General features: G+C 39.5%; 1 protein-coding gene across 6 annotated transcripts in view; it reads right to left on the bottom strand.

The window, feature by feature from the left end:
• The window catches only part of ptk2aa (protein tyrosine kinase 2aa), a 166781-nt gene that overhangs the window by 39364 nt on the left and 112028 nt on the right, over nt 1–15389 (bottom strand). For 2 of the 6 annotated variants that reach the window (XM_042332566.1, XM_007897268.2), the window contains 8 exons: nt 15350–15382; nt 15061–15158; nt 11605–11689; nt 8550–8650; nt 7115–7230; nt 6341–6441; nt 4515–4604; nt 3251–3455 (listed from right to left, as the gene is read on the bottom strand). In XM_042332566.1, coding sequence (XP_042188500.1) covers nt 3251–3455; nt 4515–4604; nt 6341–6441; nt 7115–7230; nt 8550–8650; nt 11605–11689; nt 15061–15158; nt 15350–15382 — 829 coding nt within the window. The remainder of the gene's footprint in view (nt 1–3250; nt 3456–4514; nt 4605–6340; nt 6442–7114; nt 7231–8549; nt 8651–11604; nt 11690–15060; nt 15159–15349; nt 15383–15389) is intronic. The other 4 variants (XM_042332565.1, XM_042332567.1, XM_007897271.2 and 1 more) reach the window with 2 other exon arrangements.

The following is a 15389-nucleotide window of genomic DNA, read 5'->3' as shown; positions in this document are numbered from 1 at the left end:
TCTGCTAATCTGAGAAGGACCTGTTTATCCCTACTCTCTGTTTTCTTCCTGTTAGCCACTCTCCAATCCATGCTAATATATTACCTTCAATTCCATGGGCTCTAATCTTATGCAACAGCCGTTTATGTGGCACCTTGTTGAATGCCTTCTGGAAGTCTAAATACACCACATCTACTGGTTCCCCCCTATCTAACCAGCCAGTTACGTCCTCAAAATTTTTTATAAGATTTGTTAAACATGATTTCCCTTTCGTAAAGCCATGTTGACTCTGCCTAATCATGTTATGGTTTTCTAAGTACCCCACGACGATGTCCCTAATTAAGGACTCTAGAATTTTCCCTACCACCGATGTCAGACTAACTGGTCTATAGTTCTCTATTTTTTGTCTCCCACCCTTCTTAAATATCGGCGTTACGTTTGCAAGCTTCCAATCACTGGGAACCATTCCAGAATCCAAGGAATTTTGGAAGATCAAAAACAAAGCATCCACTACCTCTGCAGCCACCTCTTTTAAAACCCTAGGATGCAGGCCATCAGGTCCAGGGGATTTATCAGTTTTTAATCCTATCAATTTTTCTAGTACTATTGCTTTATTGATGTTCATTTCTTTAAGTTCCTCATTAACATTAGCCTCCAGGTTCCCCTCTATTTTCTGTAAGTTTTCAGTGTCCTTTAAAGTGAAGACAGAAGCAAAATAATTATTTAATGACTCTGCCATTTCTTTATTCCCCGTTATAATTTCTCCTTTCTCTGCATTCAATGGACCCACATTCACTTTTGATAGTCTCTTCCTCTTTATGTACTTGTAAAAATTCTTACAATCTGTCTTTATGCTCCTAGCTAGTTCACCCTCATATTTCATTTTCTCCCTCTTAATCAGTTTCTTGGTTTTCCTTTGCTGGTCTTTAAAGCTCTCCCAATCCTCAGGTTTACTGCTCTTTTTGGCAGTATTATTGGCCTCTTCTTCAATTTGATACATTCCCTAACTTCTCTAGTTAGCCAAGGTTGAACCACTTTTCCCATGGTATTTTTATTTTTCAAGGGAATATGTGATCGCTGGGAATTATGTATTATATCTTTAAACGTTTAGCATCGCTGGTCTACAGTCATATTTTTTAATCTAATTTTCCAATCTATTTTAGCCAAATCTTCTCTCATACCTGCAAAGTTGGCTTTATTTAAATTTAAGACCCTTGCTTCAGATTCAACTATATCACTCTCTAACTTAATGTTAAATTCCATCATGTTATGGTCACTCTGCCCTAGAGGAGCTTTAACTTCCAGATTGCTGATTAGCTCTTCCTACTCCTACCCTCCACCCCTCCTGATCCCAACCCCCAGCTCAGGTCCAAATCCCTGACTGTGCAACGCCTTGGGACGTCCTTGACATGAAAGGCGCTATACAAATTTAATTTGTTGTTGTGCTGTGGGATCTTTAACGAGCTGAACTGGCAGAAAGGACCTTGGTTAAAACCGCAACCAAGATATGGCATCTCCAACACTGCCACGCTCCCCCAAAACTGCATTGGAGTGTCAGCCCAGACTATATGAGATTCAAGTGCTAATGTGGGTCTTGAACCTACAACCTCCTGAATCAACAGATGACAGTGCTACGATCTGTACCAAGCTTATACAATAAATAATAATAGATTATAACGCCATTTGTAGCAAGACAAATAAAAGGAAGCTGGTTTTCTGGGCAAAGTTTCGTCAGTATCCTGATCGGCGTATCTATATTGATTCATAAATACAAGTTCAATGAACAGATCAAGGAATGGTACTAGACAATTCATATTAGATGTATAAATCAGTACTATATGAATGCAAACACTTAAAGAAAAAAAGTCGGAATATCATATTTCCACTTCACTCTTTTCAATGACAACAGTAAACTAACAGCATAGCTTCAGGGGAAGCTTCACTTTACTCATGCCTAGTGACGTTTCCATTACTGTGCCTTTCATATTTTAACCAATCTGGTTTCCCTGCCAACCTGCCCGCTCCCTCCGTTCAGCGGGCTCCAGCCTACTCTATGTCTCCTGCCCGACCCGCCCTACCATCAGTGGCTGGCCTTTCAGCCTCTCTGCCCCCACACTCTGGAACTCCATCCTACAGTCCTTCACCTCGCTTCCTCCCTTGCCTCCTTCAAGGCCGGTCTCAAGACCCTCCTCTTCGATCGTGCCTTCAGTCGCCCTCCCACCCCTCTGCCTTCCCTCACTCCTACCCCATCCCTCCTCCATGCTCAGGTCCTGACCCTTGACTGTCCAGCGCCTTGGGACGTCCTCTCGACGTTAAAGGCGTTCTATAAATGTAATTTTGTTGTTGTTGTTTAAGTTCTAGTCACGTAACAACAACAACTTGGATTTATATAGCGCCCTCCATGCCGGCCGGCGTCTCAGAGCACTTCACAGTAATGGATCCCAGGACCGAGCCAGGGGAAGGGGGAGGAAGGTGACCAAAGGCACGGTCGTAAAGAAAGGTCTTCAGCAGAGACCTGAAAATAGGAAGGGAGGGAGCGAGGCGAAGGGAGTGAGGAAGGGAGTTCCAGAGCCTCGGGGCATCGTGGCTGAAGGCACGGCTGCCAAGGGTGGAGCAGAGGACTTGGAGGAGGCCAGTCCCGGAGGAACAAAGGCAACGGATTATAAATTGGACTATAAATGCAACATCCAAGAACAGTAATGTTTGGATGTCAAGGCTGTACCGTTTGACACAATGTCAGATACCATATAAGAGCTAAACACGAGTGCTAGCAGTCTACCCTTCGAGAAATCACAAAATTATTTCAGAAATCAAACCTGCATCAATATCTATTCCACCTGGAATGTACATCAGTTGTACATCAGTACACTCTGACACCACCTTTCAGTTCTTCACACCATTGTTACACTTGCAAATCAATGAAACACTTCAATAGGGAATAAAAGGATGGAAATACAGGACATCTTTCACCACGTTATATGCTGCTGCAACAATTCAGTAGGAATACCAAAAAATAATCAATCATCTTGCGCGAACCTTAATATATGGAAATAGTGCATAAATCTAGCATCTCCTAAATAAAATTATAGCCACTTTATTAAAACCTTTCTCACTCGGTAGCACCACCTATTGATTTCTGAATGTTCTCTGTTTTGGCGCCATCTAGCAAATCAATACTCCTTGTTAGTTCTACTTGATAACAGTATTAAAGTCAAATCATACTGGAAATAATAATCAGTAAAACATCACAGGAATGAGAACCTGCTCCTACCTGAGCTGCTGTTTTAATTCGTTGAACCTCGGTCTTCGGCTAGGATCATAAGCCCAGCATTTTGTCATAAGGCTGTAGAGTGTTGGAGGGCAGTTTGGAGGCATTGGCAACCGTTCACCATTTTCAATTCTACCAATTACATCATTGTTTTTCACTCCTTGAAACGGTTTCACTCCATACATCAGAATTTCCCACATGCAAACACCTAAAGATAGAAATGTAATAAAATTTCAATAACCACTTGCGTTTCAATAACAGCCATAAAGGCATGTTTTTAAGAAGAGTTCTGAAAGCAGAGGAGGGCGAGTATGAGGCAGAGGAATTTTGGAAGAGTGTTCCAGAGTGGGGCGAAGTGGTTGAAAACTTGCGGGCCAATGGTAGGGTAAAGGGGATGGGGATATACAGCAGACCTTACTTCACAGAGATGCGGGACAGACCTGCTGGATATCAGAGGCAGACTGCAGCAAGGAAGTGCAGGGATTTGAAAGTTAAAATGAAGATCTTGAAATCAATCTGGTCAAGAATAGTAGTCAGTGGCGCCGCACAAGGACAGGAGTCATGGGCTTGGAGAACTCGGTGCAGGAAAAATTATGGGCTGTGAGTGTTCTGGATAGGCTGGAGCTCACAGAGGGTAAAGCTGGATAGACCAGCGAGCAAATCTTTGGAGAAATCAGTGAGTGACAGTAACTTGATTGAAGGTTAGGAGTGGGGTCAGGGTGAAGGTAAGTGATAATGCAGAGGTGGAAGATTGGGAGAGAAGTCATGAAATACTAAGGGTCAAACAAAACACAAAGATTATTCACAGGTTCTGAGTTGGGAGCTATGTTTACCTTTAATCTGTAACACTGCTACCTTTCCAACCTACACTTTTGAATAATACTTTTTTCTAACATGTAATTACATGGGTTCGTTTGTAGCATAATTGGAATGTGGACTCCGTTTTTACTTACTCAAAAAAAGAGCAACAGCTCCAGTGGAGCTTCAAATCATCATCTCTACTTTCTGCCAGTTCCCAGAAAGTGATACCAGTGACCCAATGACCCGGATGTTGGCCAGTTTTAATTCTTGTTCGCCAGGCAATATTTTGAAGCAATGAGCCAGCCGTCTTTTTGGTTGGGATGTTATCAACCCAAGCACCTACTGTGTTATAACGGGGTTCCACAATACCAAGATAGAATTATGCTTGGTTTGCAATTTTTACTTAATGAATTATTTTATTTCCGAAAAAGAGGCTAGTATATTAATAAAGTCTAAATGAACTTACCAAACATCCACACGTCACTAGCTGAGGTAAACCGTCGGAAGTTTATTGACTCAGGAGCCATCCATTTGATGGGTAGTTTCCCTTTTGAGGCTGCCAAGAAATAGGATATAAGTAGCCTTAGCTTCTAAGTCCCATTGTACAAATTTAAAACAGAGCTTTTTAAGATAAGACAGTGCCGTACTGTTCTGGATCCACTGGAAAATTCATACACGAGTAGAAGGTCAACCAGTAAGTGGTAATTGTTCTTGTGAACATTTTCAATAGTTGCTGGGAACAGCACTGACATCAACATTCCCTCTGCATCGGCACACCATGTGCAGGAAGATGGCAAATCAGCACTGGGTGCAAGAAGTGTACTGCACTTCTGTATACTGTGGGTCTATGGTGTTATAGGCAACTCCACAGTATAGAGAACAGAGTTACACTGCAATACCCTTTAAGAGCTGATTAAATTTCAACTGCAATGGGAAAATGAAACCCAAGGCAGCAAACATAAATAGTAAACTAACTTAGCTTCTGAATGGATCATGTTAGACCACTATTGAGTATCCCAAACCTGTTTAAATTACAGAGGACACTATCTGATGCCAGTGGATTTGAGTTAAGCTCTTGTTTCCATCTAAAAAATTCTCACCACTAAAGTAATCAGATAGGAAAAAAGCCTTTGGCACCACTACTCTAATGTTAAGATTTGAAATCACTGATCCTGATAGAACAACATAAAAATGTGCCGAGACTGTCTGCCTTAATCCATCCTAAAAGCTATAAATCCAAACTCCAATGAATGGTTTGTGAGATATTGGTCTCGAACTTCACCCAAACTCAAAAAGCAATTAAATCAGAGAATTCTCTCATTTTAAACTTTCCGCCCAAGTTGTATCCTATAAAAACTAAAGATTACAGCATTTAGCCATGTGTGACTGAAAGAGTTCTTTCACAAGAGATTTTATAACTCTCACATATTATTTATATATTATACATATATATACTATGTGTACCCGTTGCAGCTGAGCTTGCAAACAGTTTCATTTGATCAACCTGCTGTATCCCTGTTCTGTATTAAACCTTAGTCAAGATAGTCTGAACTTTGGACCCACTAATACATATTACAGAATTTCATCATCGAGTCCTGTAGCTTAGTGGTTAGAGCACTCGCTTCGCAAGCGAGAGAACCTAGGTTCGCTTCCCAGGCACGGCGAATCATTGCGCAAGTTTCCTTACTCCACGTGCCTCGGTTTCCCTAGCAGTAAATAGGAACCAGGTTGTTAGTTGATTGGAGGATCGCTTTTACGGGATAATTAAAATAAATTAGAAATAATAATTTGGTCACAACTGTTTGTGGGACACTGTTGTGTCCAGTTGGCTACTGTGTTACGCACACAAAATAATAATAATCCTTGCATTTGATATAGCGTATTATCACATCTTTGAGACGTTTCAAAGCACTTCATAGAATATACTATAAAGTGATTTGACAATACACAGTCAATACACTTTACAGCATATTCTGTGAAGCACTTTGAGACGTCTTGAAGATGTGATACGGCGCTATATCAAATGCAAGGATTATTATTATCATTGAAAAATTAATATCGAAGACCCATATGGGATTCATAATAAATTATACCAAAAACTAGATTCAACTGAAACATTAATTCAGACATGTTTGTATCCTGCCATCCTGATTGAAAGGCCCTAAAAAATCTCCCAAATTTTTACAAGATTTTTAATAAGCACGGAACAACCAGTCAAACAGGATGACATTTCCAAAGAAAAGGTTTACCAACCAATAGTTGCAGGTCTGCGTTTACTCTTAATGCATTTACCTTTGTAATAAGTGCTGTCCTCCATGTATCTTGACAAACCAAAGTCTCCTAACTTTACACAGTCCACAGAGGATACCAATACATTTCTTGCAGCAATATCCCTGTAAGGGAAAAAAAGGAAACAGATTAAAATGTTTATTTTGTTCCATCAAATAGAAGTGTCAAGATCTTGTCAGGTGAATCCATTTCACTTCAAACAATTCAAAGGACCTTGCACACGGTTATTTTTTGCCAGATCCTGATCTTAGAAGGATACCAATAATTTTTTAAAATTAAAATTACTTTTAAAAATTAATGGGAGTCTCTGCAATCTGTTAATTTTAACAAGGCTTGTTCTACAATTCCTCTTAAATCCAGCAGATGGCACTCAATTAGCACTATTGGTTGAAAGCTTGATCTTTTTTTTCATACATCTAACTCATTTCGAGTACAAGGTATTGTGGCACTTGTATTGCCCTTGAGCAGCTGAAGAGTGAGTTCATAGCTTGGGGTGATTCATCAATTAGCTTTTCTGGGAAAGTGGTGGTGGGGAGAGAAAAAGAGAATATGCTCAGAAGCACTTTTTTGCTGAGACAGGGAAGAAGCCAGACTGAGAGTGGTGCTTAGAGAACTTTTCAAATGACACCTGATCGTCCTGACATTTGGTTTCCAATTCAAGCATCATCCAATCATGCCTCACGCAGTCAAACCAGAATTAGATGAGAGTTAGCATTCGAGTAGTTTTACATTTACATTTTCCACTGAAGAACTGGACTGAGGTTTGCAGGTACTCACCTATGTACAAACCTCTTACTCTCCAGGTAAGAGAGCGCTGTGCTGAGCTGATGGGCGTACAGAATTAAGGAGGCCAGGTCTAAGCTGTATTTTCTTACTTGTAAAAATGACCGCAACTAAGTGAAAAGATGTGAATATCAATCCAAAGCCTTTTTTTAAAAAAATACACAGTTGATAATTTTAAAAAAACTCTGAAATATTGTAACCATTTTGACACAAGAAACCTACATTAATAATTTGGTCACCCAACTGGAAGACAACTTTCTGGTATTTCACAGCTCAGCGTTAATACTTAAATGGGGTGGTTACAGTACATTTACACACTTTTGAGTTGAGAAGCGAGGTTACAAACTGATATGCATGGTGAGGGTTGTACATACTTCTGTATAGTTGGCTGCTATTATTTACTAATGGGGGTGGAACATCCCTTGGCAGAGGGTTCAGTCTGGGAGATCAAGAGCACCTGGTTTTCTGTGTCGCATGGCCTCTATAGGTCATCAGACACATGTCCCAAACATTTATTATTGGCTTGTGTCACAGCTGGGTGGGTGCAACTAAATGCAAGAATTGAGCCATTCTGAAAACCAGGATGCATTCCTTCTACATTTTCATAATGGTCCAACCAAAACCACATTCCAAACAAAATAAGAAATGCTGGAAACCTTCAGGAGTCACACCCAAATCTTTAAATGTCTTCATCTTTCAGAGCTGATTCGCCTACTGTGATTTTCCAACATTGTCTGCCTTTATTGCAAAACATTGTTTTAAAACTCTCAATCATTATTAGTTGTGAATTGTTGTATTATTCTAGCCGTGTGCTGTACTGCCTTTATTATAAAGTTTTGCCCAGATGCAGAAATAATAATCCTTGCATTTGATATAGCGCCTTATCAATTCTTCGAGACGTCTCAAAGCGCTTCACAAAATATATTGTATTTTGCTAAAAATAATTTGCTAAGAGGGCTCGTCAAGTGCAGTAAGTTTCCCTCCCACCACTATATAGTTAAAAATGCAACAAAATTTATGTTCAATGTATTTCAGGTAGATCAGTGTATTATTATTATTGTAACACAAGATTCACCCACTAAAAACATTAGAAGTTGCTTGAATTATTTTGCAGAACTATCCTGTCCGCACCTAGAGACAAGTAGCAACCCATGGCAGTATAGATATTAATTATTACATTTGGGAGCAGAGTAATCATAATGTCATATAATTTAAGCATACTAAATGGCATAGAGCCACAAAATAAAATCTGAATCTATCTAAATAATAAATTAATTTGCAAGATTATCAAGATTTGCAATGACTGTAATTTTATTGGTTTACATTTGGTGGCATGAAATAGTATTCTGCTGACCTCGATCCACAGAAACCAAAACAATTTTTTGATTGCTTTCACATTAATACATGCATAAGACATGTATAACAGTACCTCTCCTAATGTACACAGCTCCATTATAATCCAGACCGGATTTTCTGTTATTACACCAATCAGCTTCACTATGTGAGGATGGTCAAACTGCCGCATTGTTACTGTGAAGAAAAGAAACACAGTTTTAGTATTCTTTACCTTAACCTCACAAGAGAGAGGGCAAGAGAGAGTCAAGTCTACAGTTCAATAATAATAATAATCCTTGCATTTGATATAGCGCTTACTGTGAAGATTGAGCATCCAATGGCTGCACAGAAAGATGGCATGGTATAACAATGTGTTAGGTACTTCACATTGGTAACCGGTTTGATAACTTAGTTTCACACGCTGAATGTTTCTGATAAACAGAGACCACGCTTTCTCCTGCAGAAAGCAAAACAGGCTGGCAGGAAAATTACCTAGCAATGCTACTGCATGCCTAAGTAGATATTCAAATTGTGGTCAAATACAGATGTCTGAAGAAAAAGGTCTTTGTGATGCTGCAGAAAAATACTAATGAAACTTAATAGGAAACATTATGAAATAAATAATGCACACCTGGAGCAGTGCTAAATTGAGTTAATATACGTAAACCAGTAGGTGCAGTCCTTTCAATCTCTTCAGCACAAAACATTGCTTTCAGAACTCTGCAGCTCGTGTACTGTTCCGGACCAGGCTACGCGACCACATCACTCCCACCCTCGCTCGCTTCCCATCCCCCAGAGGATCGAATTCAAGATCCTCATCCTCACCTACAAGGCCATTCACGGCCTTGCTCCCTCCTACCTCTCTGACATACTATCCCCCTACTTACCTGCCCGTACCCTCCGTTCCTCCGGCTCCGGTCTGCTCCACGTCCCCCGCCCCAACCGCCCTACCATCGGTGGCCGGGCCTTCAGCCTCTCAGCCCCCAGGCTCTGGAACTCCATCCCCCAGTGCCTTCGCCGCCTCCTCCCTTTCCTCCTTCAAGGCCGGTCTCAAGATCTTTCTCTTCAACCGTGCCTTCAGCTCCCCTCTCGACTCTCTACCCCCTCCTCGCTCCCTCCCATCATTTCCCCCCTGCTCGGGTCCCGACCCAACTGTCCAGCACCTTGGGACGTCTTCCCGACGTGAAAGGCGCTCTATAAATGCAATCTTGTTGTTGTTGTTGTTAATTGAGGAAGAATTTATTTAAGATGGCCAAAACAAAACTGCTTAGGAAATATTTCCTCCTTTGTAAATGTTGTCAGCAACTGAAGCACTAAATCAAAACAAAATCTTGTGATGTGATATCCCACTTACCATACATCTCAGAAACCTGTTGACTTAATATTTGAAAGCTAACATTTACATAACTCAATTTTACCAAAAATGATCAGGAAGTAACAACTGCTACCTTTGTTGTGCTTAAAAATAGGGCAATGATTATCAGCGGAGAGGGAATAAAAAGAGAGATTAAGGCACTTAATAGTAGCAATTAGCCGAACCCCAAGATATAGTGCTGCCTTGAAATAAATTTATATGGAATTGAGCTATGCATGTGATTATTAATTTAAGTCAGATTTTAGACAATTTATAGTTTGCCTGAGCTTGGACTTCACGAAAGACACTAAATCTTATGGTTCTGACTGATAAAGACTTGTGAGTTTTACTGTACCATCATTGGGTGCTTCATTTTGATTTTAACAGAAGTCGCTTCTAATAAACAAAACTGAAAAGCCAATTCAACATAAACTGTGTACTTTAAAACCACATTGGATATTACCCACCATCGAGCTCCCACTCAAATTACCTTCTGTAATTTAAGATAGTGCGGGATCGGCATGTGCACAGCTACCATAAATATAATTATGTTCAATAGTTAACAAAAGAGTCAAAGAACTGAAAAAAGACAAATTTCCATGAGATGAAGGGATCCAACCCCAAATAATTGAATGGAAATTGGTAGATAAAAAAGTGGACCAGCAGAAGGAATTATTTAAGTATGAGCCGGATGGCACACAAGTTAAAAACATTCTGTCAAACCGTAAAGGGCGTGCCACAAATTGACGAAGTGAGAAATTTAATTTAAAAATGGGACTTAAAAAATAAATCTATAATAAAACATGAATTTCACAATACCAAACCAGAGCAGACTAAAAGGTATAGAACTGAAATAGGGTAAAAATTAGGAAGGGAAAAAAGTGGGCTCTAATATGAAAGCTAACAACTGTAAAGGCATTTATAACTAAATTGAAGTAAGAGGATATTCAAAGAGATGGGATCCCTTTTGAATGAAGGAATGGTGGTGATAATTCATTCTTTTAATTGAAGAATGTGAAAATTGGCTGCTGGATTACCAGAGGAGGACGTTGAGTAACTACGAAGGAAAATTATTCAAAGGGTAACGGTATTTAAAATGAAAGCCTTTATAATTTGACCTATTTGACCTCGATCTAAAGCAGTTTTTCATACAAAACTTAAAGCTGATATCCCCACTAAATTAAGTTACAGAAGAGTGAAGAAAAAGAGAGCAACCATTCAAAGATTATAAATGTCCTTTTTCTTTTAACTTCTACGACAGAGTAATGACAATCCTGTGGTTAAAAAGAAGCCAAGAAAAATCACAAAGTTTTATTTCAAAACAGATCAGCCATTACTTTGACTTCTTCGGAAGCAGGTCTGCAGTCTGGCAGGCTAGCTTTTAAACAGTGCATCCACTGTAATCTGCTATTGGCTTAAAATCCCTATCCTTCCTCCTCCTCTAGTCTGTAAGATTAAAATTCAAGTCAAATTCCTTGGGCAACTGCTGTACAAAGGCATTTCCAGACTTCATTCATAATAAACTCATAAAATAGATTTTAATGCAAAAGGACTAAATGGAATTTCTCAGTTTACACATTCTCTCTCTATCCTTGGTCCTCTCCTTGTTACCTACATGCTCCCCCTTGTTGATATGACCCACAGGCACTGGACCCACTTCCATATGTATGTGGACTGCACCCAAGTCCTCGACTCCAAGACCACTGCTGTTCTGACACTTCTATTCCCCCTCCCCTCCCCCCCGCTGTCACAGTTTATTTACATGAGAAAAGCGCAACTGTTTATTTAAACTTACAAGCTTCTTGCAGGAACTTCTCCGTCACACTGTCTGAAGTGCAGTTTTTACATGTCTTTATGGCGACTTGCAATGTAGGATTTTCCTTTATAATCAAAAATAGAATAATTATAAAATTTTACTGAAGTGATACTGATGAACCAAGCATTCCATAACACCATTTATTTTTGGTCAGCTAGGTTTTCATGCAGAGGGCAGTGAGAAGGATGGAACGCGCTTCCTGAAGTGGTGGTTGAATCAGATAGGGTAGATGCATTCGAGAAGCAGCTGGACTTCACATGTGGGAGAGGGGAATAAAAGGGTATGGTAAGGAGTAAGGAATGGGTGAATACTCTTGTGTAGTATAAACACCGGCGTGGACTGGTTGGTCTGAGCAACCTGTTTCTATGCCATGTACATTCTTTATAAATTTTTGTCTGGCACATGTGGAAACCCGTCACCATGCTTAAGAGTATCCAAACCAGATAGAATTCCACATACGAATTCCACGTGCACATGGAAACTTTCCTGATTGTGCATTCTCTCCCTGAAGGGACCTGCCCTGCCAGACAAGGAGAGAGAGAACCAGAGGGCAAGTCTCCCTGGCTACTGTTTAGCTCATCGAGTAACACCTGTAGAAATCTGGGTGAAGGTTATCTGTCACAGTGTCACACAAAGAAAGTAAATGATTAAAGAAATGCAAAAATCAGTTTAAACATTTCATTTACAATGCAAATTTCAGTATGTTCTCATAAAGCACACCAGAACTTCCTTGAAATGAAGTAGCAACATGCTCTAGTTTGTAAATGAGTTCATTACAACTGGTGGTGCACCTCTGAAAACATGCCATACTCAATGAGAGTGAACGCCCTTTAGATAAAGAATGATTTTAAAATTACTTTAAAATGTAATAAAATAAACTTTCCATTTTAAACATTAAACTAGTTCATTCAACTAGTCAAATGTTCCAAAACTAGCCATTTTAAAACCAGACACTGCCTCAATAGCTACTTACCAAATGTGAAACAGTTTTCAGCAATTCTGCTAGAATGGTCAGAAAATTAGTCAAGTGAAATTTCTGTCAGCGTGGCAGCCTGGTGCAACCAATAATGTTCAAAATGCAATGTTCTTTCAACATTCAAATTAAGAATCATAAAGTTATACAGCACAGAAGGAGCCCATCGTGTCTGTGCTGGCTCTTTGAAAAGTGCTATCCAATTCAATCCCACTCCCCATAGCCCTGCAAACTTGTCCTCCCCAAATAATTATCTACTTCTCTCTTAAAAGTTGTGATCGAATCGGCTTCCACCACCCTTTCAGGCAATGCATTCCAGATCCGAACAACTGACCGTGTGAAAATATTTCTCCTCACCTCCCCTCTGTTTCATTTAACAACTATTTTAAATCGGTGTCCTCGGGTTACCAACCCGCCCGCCAGTGAAAGTAAGTTTCTCCTGGTTCACCGTATCGAATCCCCTCATAATTTTGAAAACTTCTATTAAGTCTCCTCTTAACCTTCTCTGCTCCAAGGAGAATAACTCTAGCTTCTCTCGCCTCTCCTGATAACTGAAGTCCCTCATTCCTGGCAAATCTCCTTTGCACCCTCTCCAATGCCTTGACATCCTTCCTAAGGTGTGGGGCCCAGAATTGAACACAGTCTCTAGCTGAGCCTTAACCAGTGTTTTATAAAGGTTCATCATAACTTCCTGACTTTTGTATTCTATGCCCCTATTTATAAAGCTTAGTATCCTGTATGCTTTTTTAACAGCTTTATCTACCTGTCCTGCCACCTTCAAAGATTTACTTATATGAACCCCCAGGTCTCTCTGTTTCTTCACTCCCTTTAAGATTCTTCCATCAGCTTATATCACCTCCCCTCATTCTTCCTCCCAAAATGCATGACTTCACATTTCTCCACATTAAACTTCATCTGCCACGTGTCTGCCCGTTTTACCAGTCTGTCTATGTCCTCTTGCAGTCTGCTACTATCCTCCTCACTGTTTACTACTTTTCCTAGCTTAGTACCATCTGTAAACTTAGAAATTGTTTTCCCTATACCCAAGAAAAGGTTTGGTAACCTCAGGTGTATTACAGAAAGCAGTCACCAGTTCTATGAAAGGCTTGCTTCTTGTACATCCAATTTACACATGCATTATTTATTATTGGTTGCACCATGCTGATGGAAATTCAATTCAACTACTTTCCTGACTGTTTTGGCACAATTGCTGAAAAATATTTTAGATTTAGAAGTTACCCGTTGAAGCTATGCTTCAATGTGGCTAATTTTTAACGTTTGACCAGTTGAATGAATTGCTCACATTTCTTGTTCTCCAAGGCTGACAGGAAAAATAAAACAAATCTATTCCAAAGTTAATAATAAATTCACCTAGGAATGCAAGTCAAATAAGAAAGGGCCATTCAGTTCTTCCAGCTTCTGTTTCAGGAACCAATCATTTACTGAAACAGCAGTTAATACGATTTTCTTTGCCTCAACTGAGCCAGTATTTACTGTATTAGTCTATTCGGTAAATCAAAGACTTCCAAGGCCTTATTTGACTTGAGAGAGTAAACATTTCACAACTTAGCTAAAGTTACTGAATATCAAATGGATATTTAAACACTTGAACAACAGGAATACTTTAGCTTTTTTTAAAAAAACTCATTGGTTTGAATATTCTGTCTTAAAATGGAAATAATTTCCAAAATACCCTCGCACTCAGGAAGTCCAATCTTAAGAGTCAAAGTCATTTAGATGGTATAGATTGAACACAGTGCTAAAAACCATGTTATGCATGAATCATACTTTGGGATATATTGAGTATTGTTGTGCCATTGTAACCACAGCACAATGATATGAGACTTTTAGTCCACTTATCAAGTACTATTCATAGATCTTCCAGTGTTACCCTGAGGCTACCCTTAAAATTGAATTATCAAAATATATAGATATTCAGGTTCTAGGGCAAGGAACATCATCTGGTTAACTTTTCCACTCTAGTGAGCAGCTTACTCAGTCATCCTAAAGCACATCACCTCATCCTTCAGCCAAGAACTGACCAAAGTCTAATTTGAAAGCTAGCCCAAAATTTCAATTGGAAATCAAGGAGGAAGCAAAGTTTCATTGGTAGCAAAGTTATCAATCTCGCTGGTGTGCACCTAGAATGGAGAAATATATAGGAGCATAAACGTACGAGATTCGCAAATGATCATATAAATAGTGAATCGTAAATGTGTTGTGGTCCTTTGAATGGAACTCCAACTCAAACGTTGATCTCGATATCCACGGAGTTTGGGCAAAATTCCAAAGGGTCAGCCTCGACACATTTGCTCTTTACAAATCTTTTTGGAAATTACACTCCGTTATTGAGATTCCAACATGACCACTTGAAAGTGATGGGTTGCTATTGCACATTGACTTTATATTGGATTAATTTGTTCTCCAGTTCAATATAATGTTTGAATTTGTGAATTACTCACAGGACTCGTGTAAATTCCTTGGTGTACATCACCGAACTGTCCCTCTCCAATGCAGCGTCCGAGTTCAATTCTCTCCCTCTGTATCTCATAATCCCTGGCTGCAAAGAGCAAGACGTAACAATCATTAATTCTGCTGAACAAATTAAACTTGTGTTTCCATATTTTTGTGAGAGAAAGGGTTATTATTAACACACTTGTAAATGACACGCGGGTTGGTACAAATATGTTCACTCAACAGGCAGCAAGCAAAATAATCATACACAAAGATGAAGAAACAGAATTCCATTACCTTCATCTATCCCATAGCTCTCTGCATTGCAATCAGGAAT

This window comes from Callorhinchus milii, unplaced genomic scaffold (assembly GCF_018977255.1).
Source record: "Callorhinchus milii isolate IMCB2004 unplaced genomic scaffold, IMCB_Cmil_1.0 Scaffold2, whole genome shotgun sequence".
NCBI classification, from domain to species: domain Eukaryota; kingdom Metazoa; phylum Chordata; class Chondrichthyes; order Chimaeriformes; family Callorhinchidae; genus Callorhinchus; species Callorhinchus milii.
The sequence above is the reverse complement of the archived record's forward strand: the minus strand, read 5'-3'. Positions and strand labels throughout refer to the sequence as shown.